Below are 17,770 nucleotides of genomic sequence, written 5' to 3' on the forward strand. Positions count from 1 at the left end.
TGAGCGGAGGCCACAGCCAACCAGGGCACGCGGGAAGCTTGGCTTCCTCCATCGTCAGGGCAACCAAGCCTCCTGCTTGCTCCAGCTCTGTGGCTGCCGGCCCACCATCTTGGTTGGGTTAATTTGCATATAGCCGCTCTGATTGGCTAGTGGGCATAGCTTAAGGCGTAGCAAAGGTACCATCAATTTGCATGTTTCTCTTTTATTAGATTAGATACCTACTATCTTTAAATTGCTGGTTTACTTTTAAAAAGGTAATAGAAATATGGAAGGCCTTCATATTTTAACTGAGGGTTTCGACATATTATTTCACCTAGTTGAATAAGATTATTAGCCATTTACACTATTTACTAAATCTCTGATTCAAATCTCAACAAGTCAAATAATACCTTTTAGTTTCAACTAAACAGGCCTCCTCACCATCCCACCCCAAATTTAGAGACCTAGTAATCTCCAGGAGGTTGCCTAAATTTCCATACCTGAGACACAAACAATATTACTCTTGTAAAACAATAATTCAGAAAGGTAGCCCCCCCCCCAAGACAAAGAATAAACTCCTATTTACAAGAATTTTTTAAAGGAAAAAACAGACTTTAAAGATATCTGTTCTATTAAATTAGTATTAAATATCTTTTTCTTCAAGAATTAAGCTGTTCTGAAATCTATATGATCCTATTAACCAATGTCACCCCAATTAATTTTTTTTAAGTTGTCATTTCCCTAAAAAAAGTCAGTTTGACATTTACAAAGGCACCTTTCAAATTATATTTAGCAGCCTGCAAGATTTAACCTTTTTTTACAGTCAAGTTTTTTATATTCTGCAGCTTCTCTAATTTCACAATTAGAGCTGAGGATTTATATATAGATAACAAAAGTTCCTTTGATGAAACATTTCAAAAACTGACTGGAATGAAAATTCTAGAGTACTGAGTAGACACAATAGCTCAAAAGTGAAAAGAACAATTATGTTAATGGATTCTTCCATACAGATTACCTGCCTTACTGAAGTGTTCTTATGAATATTAAAACTTATACTGACTGCATACATTTCAAGCTTCAATCAGAATTCAAACTATACTATAAATATGTCCCACAAAAAGCAGTAAACAGAGTTGTCATCACTCCCAGGAAACCACTTCGGAGAAAAATTCTTTCCAAATTATAGAAAGCAGAAAAACTGAATGATTACTTTGCCTTAAAAAGAGAGTACCATAAATCTTTCTTAATTAGAAGTGTAGTTATCGCCTTCTTAGGATAGGTTTTATCGTAGTTGTGATGCATTCTTATTGCACTTAAAATTTTATCCACAATTACCACTTATGACTATTTTTTCATTACATTAAAATTAATATTATTTTAATATCCATACTCTTTTATTAAATAAATAGAGTACCACAACTAAATTTCACCAGAAAAATACTGTTTTCAATTTAAAATGATTTACCTGATTTGAAATGAAAACTTTGCAGTAAGGGCAAAAAGGCTTACTTCCTTTAAAAACCATCTCATTTAAATGTTCATAGCATACTGTCACATAAAAAAAGTCTAGTTTTCAAGAAATGTATATTAGTATATATGCCTTAGTTATCCTCCCAAAATAGGCCACTGCCTTTATTCAAGGTCCTTACAACAGAGAAAACTCTGTTACTTCAAACTGAACAAAGCTGGGTAAGCAGCTATCCTAATGTTATTAAATAGCTTAGGGGTCATAAAAGATCATTGTCTACTTAGGACCATATGACATAAAAAAGTATGCTGCATGTATAATATGTATACTATATATGCATAGAATATGTATATTCTAACATGTATAGAATACAGACTATGTATAGGAAAGAGTCTGAAAGAGATAATTTCAAAATGAACAGTGATTACCTCTTGATGATATAAAACCTATAATTCAAATTTTCTATTTTGTTATTTATCTTTTCTAACTTATCTAAAAGAAAGGCTACATTTTTTTTAGACTCCACTGAACTGGTTTCAACAGCAGAACTTTTTCTTTATAGGGTATACCTTTCAAGTTCTACTAAGGAAGAATAATTTTGAAGCTCTCTGCCACTTTTCTAAAATGGTCAACATTTCCTGGTACTCTAGTAAACTTGTTCTAAACATAGGATGTTAAACACTTGCTAATTTTTATATGTACCAATTTTTAGATTCTGAAAATCCAATTCCTTATAGATTTACCTTCATCATACATTTCTTCTATTAAATAGGCCTCTGCTCGGTCTTTCAGAGCATTCACATTATCAGGTTCCATCTGTAAAACCTCAGAACACACTCGAATAGCTTCAACAGGCTTCTCATCCTAAAAGTAAATGTGAGAAAATGATTTATGGTTTCTACTCCATATGTTAAGTTCCTGCATTTCTGGGAATGGGTCCACTGTTACCTTAGAAAAGCAGTGGCAAATCCTCTCTTTTGAACGAATTGTATATTCAGAAACACTAGGCTCTGTCTTCATGACAGATTCATACTTGCTGGTCGCATCTGTGTATCTATTAAATGAGCAAATGATGATGAGCAATAAATTCTATTTCCAGAGCCACAGAAAAAACCTCTACTCTTCACTATATGTCGCTTAATCCGTTTACCTGAATGAGCACATGCCTTCAAATACTGCTTTTACTTACTAATCTACAGTAGTAAGGAATGCACTACCTGCAATAAAGAGTTAAGATATAAAACACATGACCACAGAAAATGGTGACTCAGAGCATACTTGTGAGTACCAATCAAACACCTGATGAAATGCTCATGATTTTGAAACTGAATAAAATACCTTGTTAAATTCTGACTTTATAGAGCACTTACAGCAAAGCAGAGATAAGGTTTTATTTTTTGGTCACTCTAACTTTCATGAAATCATAGAACCCATTACATACATGCTACTTATTTTATATAATGAATGTTAATATTCACAACTAAGTACACAATGTACATCCTTGCAGAAGGAACCTGTTTAAATTGCTAACTTTACTAGCTTTCTAAGAACAATAAAAGCTATTTTGGCATTTTTAAAACTGTTGAAAAGTACTAGTCATGTTACACATTCTAAGTTATTTTCCTCAGTAATGGCAAACTAAAAGATATATAATATGGCACATTATTCTCAAAGTGCTACAATCTTCACCTTTAAATGCAGATGAATTAAAACACAGCTTTAAATGTAATATTTAAAACAGAAGCTAGCTATCTATGTCAAAATCTTAGTAGGGATATAGTTCTAAAGTTTTTCATAATGATAAAACAACTGTAGGAAATTGCACAGAGTACACGAGATCTTGCTTTACTTCTTACATCTACATGTGAAGCTACAATTAGCTCAAAATAAAAAGCTCAATTAGAAAATACTACACTTAAAAAAAAATAGCTATCTTCCGGGAAGATGGAATAAATGTACTTTCCCCAATTTGTCTACCTAGGTACAAATGAATACCCTAGACATTAGACAGTTTTTAAAATATTAAAAGACTAAGAAAGAGAAAGATGGTAGACCAGCTAGGGACCTCTAGACCTGAGGGAAAGCAATGTGGTAAGTCCTTGGGTTTCTCTTTTGCTTCATAGACCCCAGACTTGGAGCTGAGGAAGCCAGCAACCCAGAAATGCTAATTGGTACAAATACACACACATACATAAAACAAACAAAAAGCAAAAACCTGTTGCCCCAAGCCAAAAGACCTGGAAAGAGAAGCTTAACAAGACAGAATAATGGCTCTACGCCAGCCAAACACCAGAGAAAATTATGGCACACCCCCCACCCCTCCATCAACGCCAGCAGGTCGTGTGGAGAGCGCCCAGCCTTCTTCCATGGTTAGACTAATGAGCTGTGCCCACACCCATACCAAGGTGCTGTCAGAGAAGGCCAGGTGAAGAGCCAGGACTTTCATCCATGCTGAAAATGAGTCCCCCCTAAACTCTCACCTACACCAAGTAGTAGCAAGAAGCCCCCACACCTCAAGTATCGATGAAGGCTGAGTGGGAAACTTCTACCTCCACTGCCCACCCCCACTTTGCTGGAACAATGTCAGAAAAACCCAGCCAAAACGGAAAAAACAGTCTTATATGTCCAGGTTTCAATTAAAAACCACTCCCATACCAAGTAACAGATCTCAAACTGAAAAAGACAATAAATTCAAACACTAACAGGACAGACATGTTTGAATTATCTGACAAAAACTTTAAAGCAGCCATGAAAAAAGCAACAATGATAAACATGCTTACAGCAAATGGGAAGAAAAAAACAAACAAACAAAAAACCAGAATAGCCCAGCCAGCATAGCTCAGTGGTTAAATGTCGACCCATGAACCAGGAGGTCGAAGTTCAATTCCCCTCAGGGCACATGCCCGGGTTGCAGGCTCGTGCAGGAGGCAGCCAATTGATGATTTTCTCTCATTATTGATGTTTCTGTCTCTCTCTCCCTCTCCCTCAATCTGAAATAAAAACATTTTTTTTAAAAAGTGCCTCAACAAAGAAACAAAAGATATAAAAGAATAACCAAATTGAATTTTTGCCTCAACAAAGAAACAGAAGATATAAAAGAATAATTTTTAGAATTGAAAAACTGAAATAAAAGGGCAACTGAATGTGTTTACCAACTGATTGAAGGAGAAAGGAAAGAATCAGTGAATTAGAACAACAGAAATTACCAAATCTTAACAGAGAGAAAATAAATGGGGGGAAAAAATGAACAGAGCCCAGGAACCTGTGGGGCTATAACAAAAGAGTTATTAACCTTTAAGTCAATCAGAGTCTAAGAAGCAAAGTATAGAGAGGGAAGGGCTCAACAGCACTCCAAAAAATATTAGCTGGGAACTTACCAAATCTGATAAGATGTAAACCTATATATTCTAGCAATGAAATAAGACTCCAAAAAGGATAAACATAGGAAATGCACATTGAGGCACATCATAATTAAACTCATGAATACTAAAGACAAGGGTAAAAAAATCTTATAAGAAGTTAGAGGAAAATGATACCTTATCTTTAGGAGAAAAAAGCAATTAAAATGACGATGGATTTCTCATCAGGAATCATGGAGACCAGAAAAAAGTGGTACAATATTTTTCAGGTACTGTAACAAAGGAACTGTTATAACCGAGATTCCTATACCATGAGGGGCAAGAGGGGGGAGGGAGAATCTCTGTATATATCTCTATCACTCTAGAGACTACATTACCTTCTAGTAATTTATATGTCTGTCTCCCTAACTATACCAAAAGCTTCTTAAAATAAAAAACTAGTCATATGCATTTCTGCAAGCCCAGGACATAGTCAGGGCTTGATACAGGAGATACTCAATAAGTATTTGGTGAAATATAAATAAATCTGACAAGAATACTATGCAGTTACTATTATTTATATTCTGCCTTATTTTTTTTTAATGTACAGTTTTTGTTAAAGCCCAGTGTTAAGATAACTCCATCCTTGATTGCTAAGGGGTAAAAAAGCAAGCAGTTCAATGGTTCTTTTGTGCCTACAAAGGACACATGAGGGAATGCTGGAGAGTCTAGACAGCATATGCTTACCTGCCATCTCTGATGAGTTCCTCAGCTGACTCAATCAGCTTATTAAGTTTCTTTACTTGTTTATAGTGTGCAAAACATCTTTTATGATCCTGGTCAAGTTTAAGGCATTCACGAACTTCACTGCTCATGTATTAAAAAGAAGAAAATATTCCAAGTCAAAATAATTAATGAGTATTTTTCCTTAATAAAACATTTACAAATATAGAAATTACAATAAAAGGTATTTTGTTGTGTGTAACAATTAAAACATACTGGCTTAATAATTTACCATATATTTGTATATATGGTATTGGAACATGCACACACTTATTAATTCAAATTAAAATGACTTAAGTAGGGTTATACATTAAATACTCCCATTTTGTTTCTACAAATAACATCCCTATTTATTTTAATAAGCATAGTTCATGAAAATAAACTATGTCAAAGTAGAATAACTTGAAATGTATAAATAGATAATAGAATATAAACACAAAATATATAAACAGACAACAGAAAATAAAACAGCCTTAATCACAATTTTATTAATTTAAAATTAAAAAGAAAATAGTATTATGTTACTGCCAACAACAAAAGGACGATGAGATGTGTGAGCCAGAAGAACGGACCTGAGGGATAGTTCATGATCTCCTAGTTGGTAGTACAGTGTGCTGATTTTATAAAAAGCCTCAGTATTGTCATTCTTCAATTTTGATGCAGCTTTTAAGTCACTTATTGCTTTCCTAGGTTCCCCTTCTTTTATAAAACACTCAGCTCGAAGTTCCCGTAGATCAGCATCCCAAACACAAACCTTGAGAAACAAAAGAACTAGACTTTAAGAAAGAAACAAGAAATTATGCACATTTATACTTACACCCCACATATTTTACCTACATATTTATCAATATAAAACATCCTCAATTAATGTGGTAACTGCTATATGGTATATAGTAGTTAAAAATCTGATACAATTTAGATGTGACAAAAATTAGTAAATGTAATAAAATAATTTCTCTAAGAATATCATAAATAAATTCTAATGGGAAGGATATACATACACTGACAAGGCTCTTTTCCTACATCCTTCAATGGTATAATTGTAAAACTTTGAAAATAAGAACGCATGGCATTTACCAGTAGAAGGTTGTTCCCAATGAAACATTTGATTTTGAAGAGGGTATTCTGTAATTGGATTTTTGTAACCAACAATTCTAATTTCTAGTAAAAAATAAAAATCTAGGTTCTAAATTTGCAAAATGTTTTTATTCTACTAATAACTAAGTAAAATTCTCTTTTGTAAAATGTCATCTTGAAATTAAGTCCTCATATCAGAAAAAGAGAAAAAAAGAAAAACAATGTGAGAAGGTGGAAGCTTCATTTCCATTTTATTAAACAGTTTACCATGTGTAGTAAATGCGCTGGTATTCTTCAAAATGTAAACCCAAAAGCTTACCAATAAGGTCTGTACACATTTCTTAAAAGTTATGTTAAAGTCATGTCAACTTCTCACATATATTGAGTTATCAAAGACAACATTGGACATCAATTAAATATGAACAATAAGTTATGTCAAAATAGACAGTTTAAATACTGGAAGGTAAAAATTGTAACTGTATTTTTCCTTAATAAAACATTTACAAAATGATTTAGCAAAACATGAATTCTACTGGATCACATCACAATTTCCTCTATAAAATTGTCAAAGTGCACATTCTACATATAAGTTTACTGCCAAGATGAAATGAAACTATATATGAAAGTCCTATAAAAATGATAAATATGAATTATGATTGCTTTCATATGAATATTTTAGTAAACTTCCTTCTGAAACCACTTGTCTTTTGTAAGTCCTTCAGAGGCAACGAAACTATAGACTTTGTTTTCCCAATCTAGAACTGTCTGGATCCTATCAACTCCTTCATCTGCCTTCTTCCCTAGCAACTTCTCACTCCTCTTTCTTCTCAAACATTATTTTTCCTTTTTCTTAACCAACTCTTTCATCTTGTACCCCATTATTTAACCTCTAGAATTTTCTTCCCCACTACCCCCCAAAAAAGTCAAGTAAAAATAGCAAAACAAGCAATGTGTAAAAATATGTAACTCCTATTTCATAGCACATTCATTACATTTACTGAAAACTTCAGTTCCAAATTTTGTTCTCTATAAAGACCATGTTTCTCTTAAGAGCCAAAAGCCCAAGGACAGTCTGATTTTATACTATTTAGGTTTTCTGTGGTACATTACATCAAAGTATATAAAGATGCCTTATTGTAAAAAGCAGTATTAGGCTTATCAGCTGCACTACTTAAGAAACTTACCTCTAAAATCTTGTCAAGGGAGGTGATAGCACCAATATAATCTGAGTTTTCAAAAGCATCAAGGGCCTGTGAACGCAAACGCTGCATTTCATCAGATTTTATAAGTTGGGATTGGGCTTCCTTTTCTTCATTTTCACTTGGATTAGATTTGAGCTATAAGAATAATAAATCAAATTAAACAGGGTTTCCATCTCTTAAGTCTAAAACCCATAGCATATGCAATAATCTAACCGTTCCTAATTAAGTTCACTGGGGAGAAAGGAATGACACACAAGCAGAACTGGCTTGTCTTGTCCACTGACGTGCTCCTGGTGCTGACCACCATGGAAGGCAACCGCAAAGGCACCTCCCACCAGTGTGGTGCGCATGAGCAAGCAGTGGAGCGAGGGTCAAAAAGACCTGGAGCCCCAGACACAGGAAGCAAATATATTTAGGAACATGAGAGGGTAGAGAAGAATGAAGAATAAAGGAAAGCAACACTCTCACTTTCTTATGTATAGCTCTAGAGAAAATAATGAGTTTTATGTATTTTGCTTTCTAGTTATACTTCCTAAGTATTTTTAAGTATAAAATAATTTTACCAAAACAATAAAGAAACACAGGGAAAGAGAGACAGAGAGGGCATTTTTTAGAGCTTATAAGACAGAAAAGCATTTGATGCCAGAGGGGCTAAGATATAATAAGAAAGAATATACAAGGAAAAATAAGAGTATTAGTAATACCTTATTTAAAAGGCTTATGATGTGGTTTTAAGAGGTTTACACATTGTCTCTTTTATTTTAAACAGGAGGCCCAGTGCATGGGTTCGTGCATCAGTAAGGTCCCTCGGCCCTGCGGGGATAGGGCTGAAACCGGCAGTCCAACATCCCCAGAGGGATGTAGTAGTGTGCGAAGTGGCAGGCAGCTGGGAGGAGCCCGAGCCGGGCTGGGCGCTGCACCGCTCCGGCTCATCCCAGCCCCGCTGTGCCCACCTGCCGCTAGGTAAGCTCACTGCCGCTCTGCTGCGGTCTCCACGCACCAGTCCCAGGGCGATACCAGCACGCCCATGACCAAGAAGCCGCCCAGTCAGTCCTGATGCCAGTCCCGATCCCAGTCACTGTCCAGATGGGGGAGGGGCACGCAGGAGGAATGTCCATGTGAGAGGCTCACACCGCTGCAGGAGCCTGTCAGTCAGCTGAGCAGCACTCCGCTGTGGGAGCACAGTGATCATCAGGGGGCTGCTCCTGCATTCAGCACCTGCCCCCTGGTGGTCAGTGAACGTCATAGCAACTGGTCGAATGCTTAAGTTTTTATATAGATAGATATTTTTATTGATTTTGAAAGAGAGAGGAAGGGAGACGAGGAGAGAGAAAGAGAGAGAGAGAGAGAGAGAGAGACAGAGAGAGACAGAGACATTAATGTGAGAGCAGAACATTGATTGGATCAGCTGCCTCCTGCATATCCGCTACCAGGGATCGAGCCTGCAATCGGGCATGTGGCCTGACCAGGAATCAAACTGGCAACCTTTTGATGCACACAATGATACCCAACCAACTGAACCACACCAACTAGGGCCTTTGTCTCTTTTTTAACAACATTATCCATGTATAATTTATATATCAAAAATTCACTAATTTTGGGTAATTCTATGATTTTTAATAAATTAACCATGTATGCAATCATCTCCACATTTTTAGACCATTTATGTCACCCCAATAAGATCCTTTGTGTCTGTTTACAGTTCATCCCTGCTCCCAGCATGGTCTCATACACAATGACTCTTAATAATTTCTTCCTCCAGATGGAAAACACTAAGCTTAATGGCTCAGAAAAATTAGGTGCGACATTAAAAGCTACTGACTTTTAACAACATAAATTGATGAACAAAAATAGATTCAGAGACACAGAAGCATCGAACAGACCATCCAACCTCAGAGGGAAAGCAGGGGAGGGGATGATAAGAGATCAACCAAAGGACTTGTATGCATGCAAATAAGCATAACCCATGGACACAGATAGTACAGGGGGTGAGGACATGTGCTGGGGGGTGGGAATGGCCAGGGAGAGGTCAATGGGGGGAAAAGAAGACATATGTGATACTTTAAACAACAAAGAATTTTAATTTTTTTTAAAAAGCTACTGACTTTTTTGGGAACTTTTTTCTTTAAGATTAGTTATGTAATAATTCCTGAAATCTAATATTCTTATTAAGATGAGAATTGTAGTTGCTAGGTTCCAATTTTGGGTGCGGTGAAGACAATAGTTGATTTCTAAAAATGTCTCTCCTTCAATTGACCAATCATACTGTTTCCCCTTCTAGTGGATTTATTTTGTAAAAACACCCCCAGAACCACCTGGTAGGAGAAAATACTCCAAAGGAGAAACATTAAGATTATCATCACTTGATAGAGGCTCTATATTTCTCCACTTGTTTTTAGGATACTTTAGGTATTCTATTTCATCTGTATAACCTCTGGCTTTTGAAGGAATAGACAGTACTCCAAGTAGTCATAGGTAATTAGGAAGAAATTGGTCACCTCAGCTTGCTCTGGCTTGTGGGGGACTGTCACTGCATGACTGAATTATCCAGCTGAAGGTGAGTTGCATTACGGCCATGGAATGCTTGTCTATGCCTGTCTTATCATCCTTGGGGTGGTCTTGAATACTTGTGATAGACCACATTGGAAGGAGTACAAATGTGTGTGTGTGTGCTGTCTCTTTGCTCTCGGTAGAAGTTTATTGTTTTCTATATGTTCACCACTGCTCCCTTTTGGATAGATTGTATTGGAATGTATTACAGAGTGCCTCTTCTGGATGGAATGTGCTTCTTTCCTCTCCTAATCTTAACAGTCTAGTCTCTTCCACACAATTTTTGTTGTTGGAAGGTGAGAGAGGGGAAAGTCAGTGGACAAGGCAAGTTATAAGCTTTAAATAATTGCCACTTATACCAATCTAGCACACATAAATGTTTTCTGTAGTGATAACATTTAGACAACATTTTTATTTTGCCATTTAACTAACTTTATTTTCCACAACTAGGTTTATAAAGCAACACCATTTATACTAGTAAAAGGGTAATATGCTAATTAGGGCGGACATTTGAGTCTTCTGGACAAAGCCACAGCGGCTGCCTGGGGCTCAGGCAAGCCATGGATGGCAGCTGCCTTTGCAAGGGCCCAAGGCTCAGGCAGCCACGATGGCTGGCAGTGGCAGCAGCAGAGGCGTGATAGAGGAATCGCCTTCCCCTGATCAGCCGGTGAGAGGGAGGCCAGACTGCGTCAGTCAGACATCCCCTGAGGGCTCCCGGACTGTGAGAGGGGGGCAGGCAGGGCTGAGGGACCCCTCACCCCAGTGCATGAATTTTCATGCACCAGGCCTCTAGTGTGTGTGTGTGTGTATTTCTTGTTAATGAATATTCTTTACTATCTTTGAGAAAGTATTTTTCTTTCATAATACAGATTTTTCTGCAAAAGTTCTGTTTATATTTGCAATGTTCACATTATATATGACTAGAAACATTTCCCTCAAATTCCATCACCATTAGGCTCTATATTATTTATTTATTTTTGCTTAATGTAACAGAGAGTGGTCCCTCTAAATAGTTTCAATGTTTATCTCCTCACTTAGAAAGACTAATTATTGGAGGTATTGGTTTTGAATTTGTACCTCTGTGCTGTTCACCTGATAACATTCTTTTGTCATTTGTCCAAAAGAATGTAGGTTCTAAATCAGGAGTGGGCAAACTTTTTGACTCTAGGGCCACAATGGGTTCTTAAACTGGACCAGAGGGCCGGAACAAAAGCATGGACGGAGTGTTTGTGTGAACTAATATAAATTCAAAGTAAACATCATTACATAAAAGGGTACGGTCTTTTTCTTTTTTTTAGTTTTATTCATTTCAAACGGGCCGGATCTGGCCCACGGGCCGTAGTTTGCCCACGGCTGTTCCAAATGCTTGAAATTTAATCAGTTTAATATATGTTAACTGCTAAGCTCTTCTCAATATTCCCATTTTATGATCCCGTCTCCTCCTCTGCCATCTACTGGTATACCCTGGACGCTGTACTTCTATCTAGAAAAAGGATATGAATTTGAGATTTTCTAATTATTAATCTGAATTCTAAATCCGGGTATTCCAGATAAGCCAGACATACTCCAAATAAAACGTAACATAAGCCCTGGCCAGTGTGGCTCAGTTGTTTGGAGGATCATCTGGTATACCGAAAGATGGCAGCAGGTTTGATTCCTGGTCAGGGCACATACTACCTAGGTTTCAGGTTCAATCCCCAGTCGGGACATGTACAGGAGGCAACTGATCAATGTTTCTCTCTCACATTGATGTTTTCTTCCTCTCTCTCTCTCTCTCTCTCTCTCTCTCAAATCAATGAAAAACATACCCTCGGGTAAGAATTTTTTTTAAATTTTTAAATACTTTAAAATGTGTGAATTCTGTACTTGTATTTTTCTCTAAACCAAATCCAATCTAATTACGATTATTCTTACACACAAAACTGTTACAGAAATTTTTATTTTTTTAAATATATTTTTACTGATTTTAGAGAGGAAGGGAGACGGAGAGAGAGGTAAACATAGGGAAAAAATCTCTGAAACCCAAGGCTTGGTGAATAAGTCTTAGGCATAATACCAAAACACTACTCACAGGAAAAAAAATTAATAAATTAGACTTCATAAAAAATCTTAAAAACTTTTGTTCTCTGATAGCTCAGGTAAAAAGTTGAGAAGAGAGACTGGTAGAAAATATTTGCAAACTACATATGTGATAAAGTAACTAAAATGTACCTAAAATATATAAAGAACTCCAAAAACACAATAGTGAAAAAGCAAACAATCCAATTAGAACATAGGCAAAAGACATGAACAGCCATTACACCAAAAACGACTTACAAATAGCAAATAAACACATGAAAATATCACTAGTCATTAGAGAAATGTGAATTAAAACAACATTGCACTATCACTACACACCTCTCAGAATGGGTAAAATAAAAAATAGTAACAATACCAAATACGGGCAAGGATGCCAAGAAACATAAAATGGCTCAGTCACTTTGGAAAGTAAGTTGGTGGTTTCTTATATATAAAACTAAACATGCAATTACAACCCAGAAACTGCACTCCTGGGTACTTATTTATACCAGAAAAATGAAAATTTACGTTTATACTACAACCTATATGAAAATGTTCAGCCGAAACCGGTTTGGCTCAGTGGACAGAGCATCGGCCTGCGGACTGAAAGGTCCCGGGTTCGATTCCGGTCGGAGGCATGTACCTGGGTTGCGGGCATATCCCCAGTAGGAGATATGCAGGAGGCAGCTGATCGATGTTTCTCTCTCATCGATGTTTCTAACTCTCTATCTCTCTCCCTTCCTCTCTGTAAAAAATCAATAAAATATATTTAAAAAAAAAAAAAGAAAATGTTCAGAGTAGTTTTATTCATAATAGCCAAAAAGTGAAAACAATGCAAATGTCTATCAATTAATGAATGGATAAATAAAATGTGTCCTACACATACCATGAAATACTCAGCAATTAAAAGGAATAAGCTAAGTGATATAGGCAACAATCTGGATGACTCTCCAGGGTATTATCCCGAGGTGGGGGCGGGGGGGGGGGGGGAGTCATTTCCAAAAGGTGACATACATTTGAGTCCATGTACACAAAATTTTTGAAATATCAAAATTTAAGAAATGAGTAACAAATTAGTGTTTGCTTGTAGTTATGGATGAGGGGCTGAAGAATTATGGAAGAGAAGTAGGTGTGGTTATTAATGGGCAACAGCAGGGATCAACAGGAGGGATATCATTCTGGCAATAAACTGTTCAGTACCTTGACTGTGGTGATAGATATAAAAAAAGTGTACAGAGTTAATACACACAAATGAACACTAGTAAAACTGTGAGAACCTAAATGGACTGGTAGATTGTATCAATGTCAATGTCCTGGTTGTAGTATTGAAGTATCTATACTAAGAAAAGGGTAATATGCTAATTAGATCAGATAGACAAGAGATCTTGTGAACGTCCTTCCGAACAAAGCCGCAGCAGCTGCGAGGGCTGAGGGCAGACAACTACAGGAGCCTGCAGTTGCAGCAGCAACGGTTGATGGGGGCGGCGCCTTCCCCTGATCGGCCCAGTCACCTCCCACAGAGGGAGGCCAGATTGTGGCATAGGCCCACTCCCCGTGGACTGTGAGAGGGGGAAGGCTGGGTTGAGGGCCCCCCCTCCAGTACACGAATTTTCGTGCACCAGGCCTCGATTAGTTTTATAAGATGCTATCATTTGGAGAGACTGGGGATTGGGTAAAAGGTACAAAGAATCTTTGTGTTAATTCATGGGAATCTACGATTATCTCAAAACTTTCGATTAAAAATTAAATATTCAGTACTGATGCGCATTCTCATGGAAGAATCCTATAACAATAACAGCAAGGATAGTGTTAAGAACACACCGGTAGAAGCATGACTGTCAGAGAACAATCTAAAAGTGAAAAGTGACATCAAAGTTTCCCTTCTTGCTTCTGGAAGGTTTTCATATTGATCACAGAAAGCACATTAATTAACCCAACACATACCCAAAGTTCCAAACACTCACTTTTCCAAAAAGATACATTCAATGCCCATTAAGGATTAATTTATGCTAAAGCTTTATTCTAAATAAGTGACCTGGTGCATGAAATTCATGCACGGGGGTGCGGGGCATCCCTCAGCCCAGCCTGCACCCTCTCCAATCTGGGACCCCTGTAGGATCGGGCCTAAACCGGCAGTCAGACATCCCCCCTCGCAATCCAGGACCACTGGCTCCTAACCGCTCACCTGCCTGCCTGCCTGATTGCCCCTAACAACTCTGCCTGCCGGCCTTCTCGCCCCCAACTGCCCCCTACCTGCTGGCCTGCTCGCCCCCAACTGGCCCCCCCTGCCAGCCTGCTCGCCCCCAACTGCCTCCCCCACACTGGTCTGTCATCCTCCTCCTGGCCTGATCACCCCTAACCACCTCTGCCTCGGCCCCGCCACCACGGCTTTGTCCGGAAGGATGTCCGGAAAGTCTCCCAGTCTAATTAGCATATTACCCTTTTAATAGTATAAGACTGTGCTATTTCGCCCTAGCTGGTTTGGCTCAGTGGATAGAGCATTGGCCTGCAGACTGAAGGGTCCTGGGTTCGATTCTGGTCAAAGGCAGGTACCTTGGTTGCAGGTTCCCCAACCCTGTTCAGGGTGTGTGCAGGAGGCAGCCAATGTGCCTCTCTGTCTCTCCCTCTCCCTTCCACTCTCTCTAAAAAATTAATATGAAAAAATATCCTCAGCTGAGGATTAACAACAAAAAATAGTAGTGTTATTAATGTGTGATTGAAAAAAACCAACTCTAAGCAATATATTCCAATATTTGTTAAAAAGAAAAAAACACATCCTTTTTTTTATCATTTATTTACCCACTCAACAGATTTTTATACAACACTTGCTATATACAAAGGACTGAGCTAGAGAAAGTTATGCTCCCAGCACATTTGTGTCTCCACCACTCATCCTTCAGCCTGCTCTCAAGTAGCAAGGAAGATGAGATCAACAGAAAATTACATCCAATGTTACTGAGATCATGAGACAAGCTTCTGATTCAAAACTATTGTTTTCTAGATTTTTCTGCATACAACTGAGCATTGTGGTATGGTTATGAAAATGTTAGAAATTTTAGTTTTATTGTCAGAGTGGATATCATCATAGTACCTAAGCATTCTGATAAACCACAAAAATGCAAATAATGAATAATGGACTCTAATGTATGGCCTTTCTAAACCATTCCAGAAACAAATCCATGTAGAACAAAAATGCAGGTCTTAAAACAAGCCCAAGGAAGGCATAAAGATATTGGGCTAGCTATCTCTCTCTAAATCATTTTTCAGGATATACCCCTTTCAATTACATATTATCTTACATTCCCCCAACAAATCCAAAATGCTTTACACTTTTTTGGACAGAAATCAGACATTTAACCTTATACTGCCTAGCAAAATAAAGGTTTGTTAAATGAACAAATGAAGTGGGAATACAGAGTTCTCTGTTTTCTCCACCCAGTTTCATAACTTTTCATCTCTGCCTGGTACAGGTTCTTTTAGTATAATAATACAACAAAGTGTTATGAAAGGCTGCCAGCATTAGCAAGTAAAAGGTCAATTTGTCATAGAGACTCTGGGCGCTACTCTGCCCTCTTGAATGAAATCCTCAACAACACTTTACGCTGCGTAAAGTAGCCATATGGGAAACTGAGAAAATCCCTTTTAAGAATCTGTTTCATGGCCCTGGCCAGTGTTGCTCAGTGGTAGAGCATCAACCCTCCTCACTGAAGGGTCATGGGTTTGATTCTCAGTCAAGGGCACATACCTCATTTCAGGTTTGTTCCATGGTCATAGGGCAGGAAGGGGGGCATACGGGAGACAACCAATCAATGAGTCTCTCTCACATCGATGTTTCTCTCCCTCCTTCTCTTCTCCCCCCCCCCCACCTTTCTCTCTCTCCATCACTCCCTTCTACTCTCTCTAAAAAAAAAAATCAATGGGAAAATAACTTCCAGTGAGGATTAACATACAAAGAGAATTTGTGTCATTACTCCTTTCAAATCAAATTAAAGGGGTTCCCAAGTTCCGTAGAGGACTTAGAATAGTTCAGCTGACGTCTCTAGATTCTCATAGAAGACAAAACAGAGCATGTGAGCTACAAAAACTGAGTCAGGATTATATATTTATTCCTCAGACTTTACCTACCATCTATTAAAGTGATTCTTTGATGTCAGCCACCAAGTATTAATTCAAGAACTGTGATTCTTATATACACAAATGAAATATTTTCCCTTTTATATATAAAATTATGTCTTCCTATAAAATATAAATCGAATATATTCACTCAGAATAACATGTTCAAAGAGCCAAACACAAATTTAACTTACCACTTTTTTAAAATCATCTTCTGCTTCATCAAGTTTTCCTTGTTTGAGTAATAAGTGGCCTCTCTGTAATCTTGCCTAGAAAAAAATAATAGAAAGGTGTTTTGAGTACTATGCATTTCTAAATGTTCTTTAAACACAGAATAAAATTAAATAAGCTAATGAAGTATTAATGAAGTAATTATTTTCCAATGCCTATTTGATTTGGCACTCTAAGAATATTTCCTGGAACCAACAAATATGTTTAATTTTTGATAAAGTATGCTTCCTTAAAAATACTTTCTGCTATACCCAAAATGTTGAAAACATTTGTCCATACAAAATCTTGTACATGAATGTTCACAGCAACAGCCAAAAAGTGGAAAACAATCCACATTCCCATCAACTAATAAATCAATAAGCAAATGTGATAAAATCCATACAATGGAATTATTATTCAGCTATAAAAAGAAATAAAGTATAAGAACCTTGAAAACTTTATGCTAAGTGAAAAGAAGTCAGACATAAAGGGCTATATAATAGTAAGATTTCATTTATGTAAAATATCCAAATTCCATAGAGACAGAAAAATAAGTGGTTGCCAGGGGCTAGGGAAGATATGATAATTACTATTAATGAGTACAGGGTTTCTTTTTTAAATAAATACACACACATACACATACACACACACACACACACACACACGTACACACGTACACATCAGTGAGGAAGGGAAAGGGGAAGAAGGGTAGAAACATCAAAGATGAGAGAGAATCACTGATCAGCAGCCTCTTTTACAGCCCCCACCTGGACATGTGCCCTGAGTGGGAATTGAACTATGATCTCCCGGTTCATAAGTCGATGCTCAACCACTGAGCCACACTGGCCAGGCTACAGGGTTTCTTTTTGAGGTGATAAAAATGTTCTGGAACTAGACAGTGGTAACACTAGCATAACCTTATGGATATATGGGCAGTGCCCAACTTATGGTTTGACTTTAAATAATCAGCCTGAGGGTCAGATTCACCCACA

At 37.4% G+C, this 17,770-nt stretch overlaps 1 protein-coding gene across 7 annotated transcripts in view; it reads right to left on the reverse strand.

The window, feature by feature from the left end:
• The window catches only part of DNAJC3 (DnaJ heat shock protein family (Hsp40) member C3), a 79,465-nt gene that overhangs the window by 20,316 nt on the left and 41,379 nt on the right, over positions 1-17,770 (reverse strand). For all 7 annotated transcript variants that reach the window (XM_036300185.1, XM_036300184.1, XM_036300188.1 and 4 more), the window contains 6 exons: positions 16,763-16,837; positions 7,830-7,982; positions 6,141-6,322; positions 5,533-5,652; positions 2,396-2,501; positions 2,191-2,311 (listed from right to left, as the gene is read on the reverse strand). In XM_036300185.1, the coding sequence (XP_036156078.1) occupies positions 2,191-2,311; positions 2,396-2,501; positions 5,533-5,652; positions 6,141-6,322; positions 7,830-7,982; positions 16,763-16,837 (757 nt within the window). The remainder of the gene's footprint in view (positions 1-2,190; positions 2,312-2,395; positions 2,502-5,532; positions 5,653-6,140; positions 6,323-7,829; positions 7,983-16,762; positions 16,838-17,770) is intronic.

This window comes from Myotis myotis, unplaced genomic scaffold, assembly GCF_014108235.1.
Source record: "Myotis myotis isolate mMyoMyo1 unplaced genomic scaffold, mMyoMyo1.p scaffold_m19_p_3, whole genome shotgun sequence".
In the NCBI taxonomy this organism is placed as follows: Eukaryota; Metazoa; Chordata; class Mammalia; order Chiroptera; family Vespertilionidae; genus Myotis; species Myotis myotis.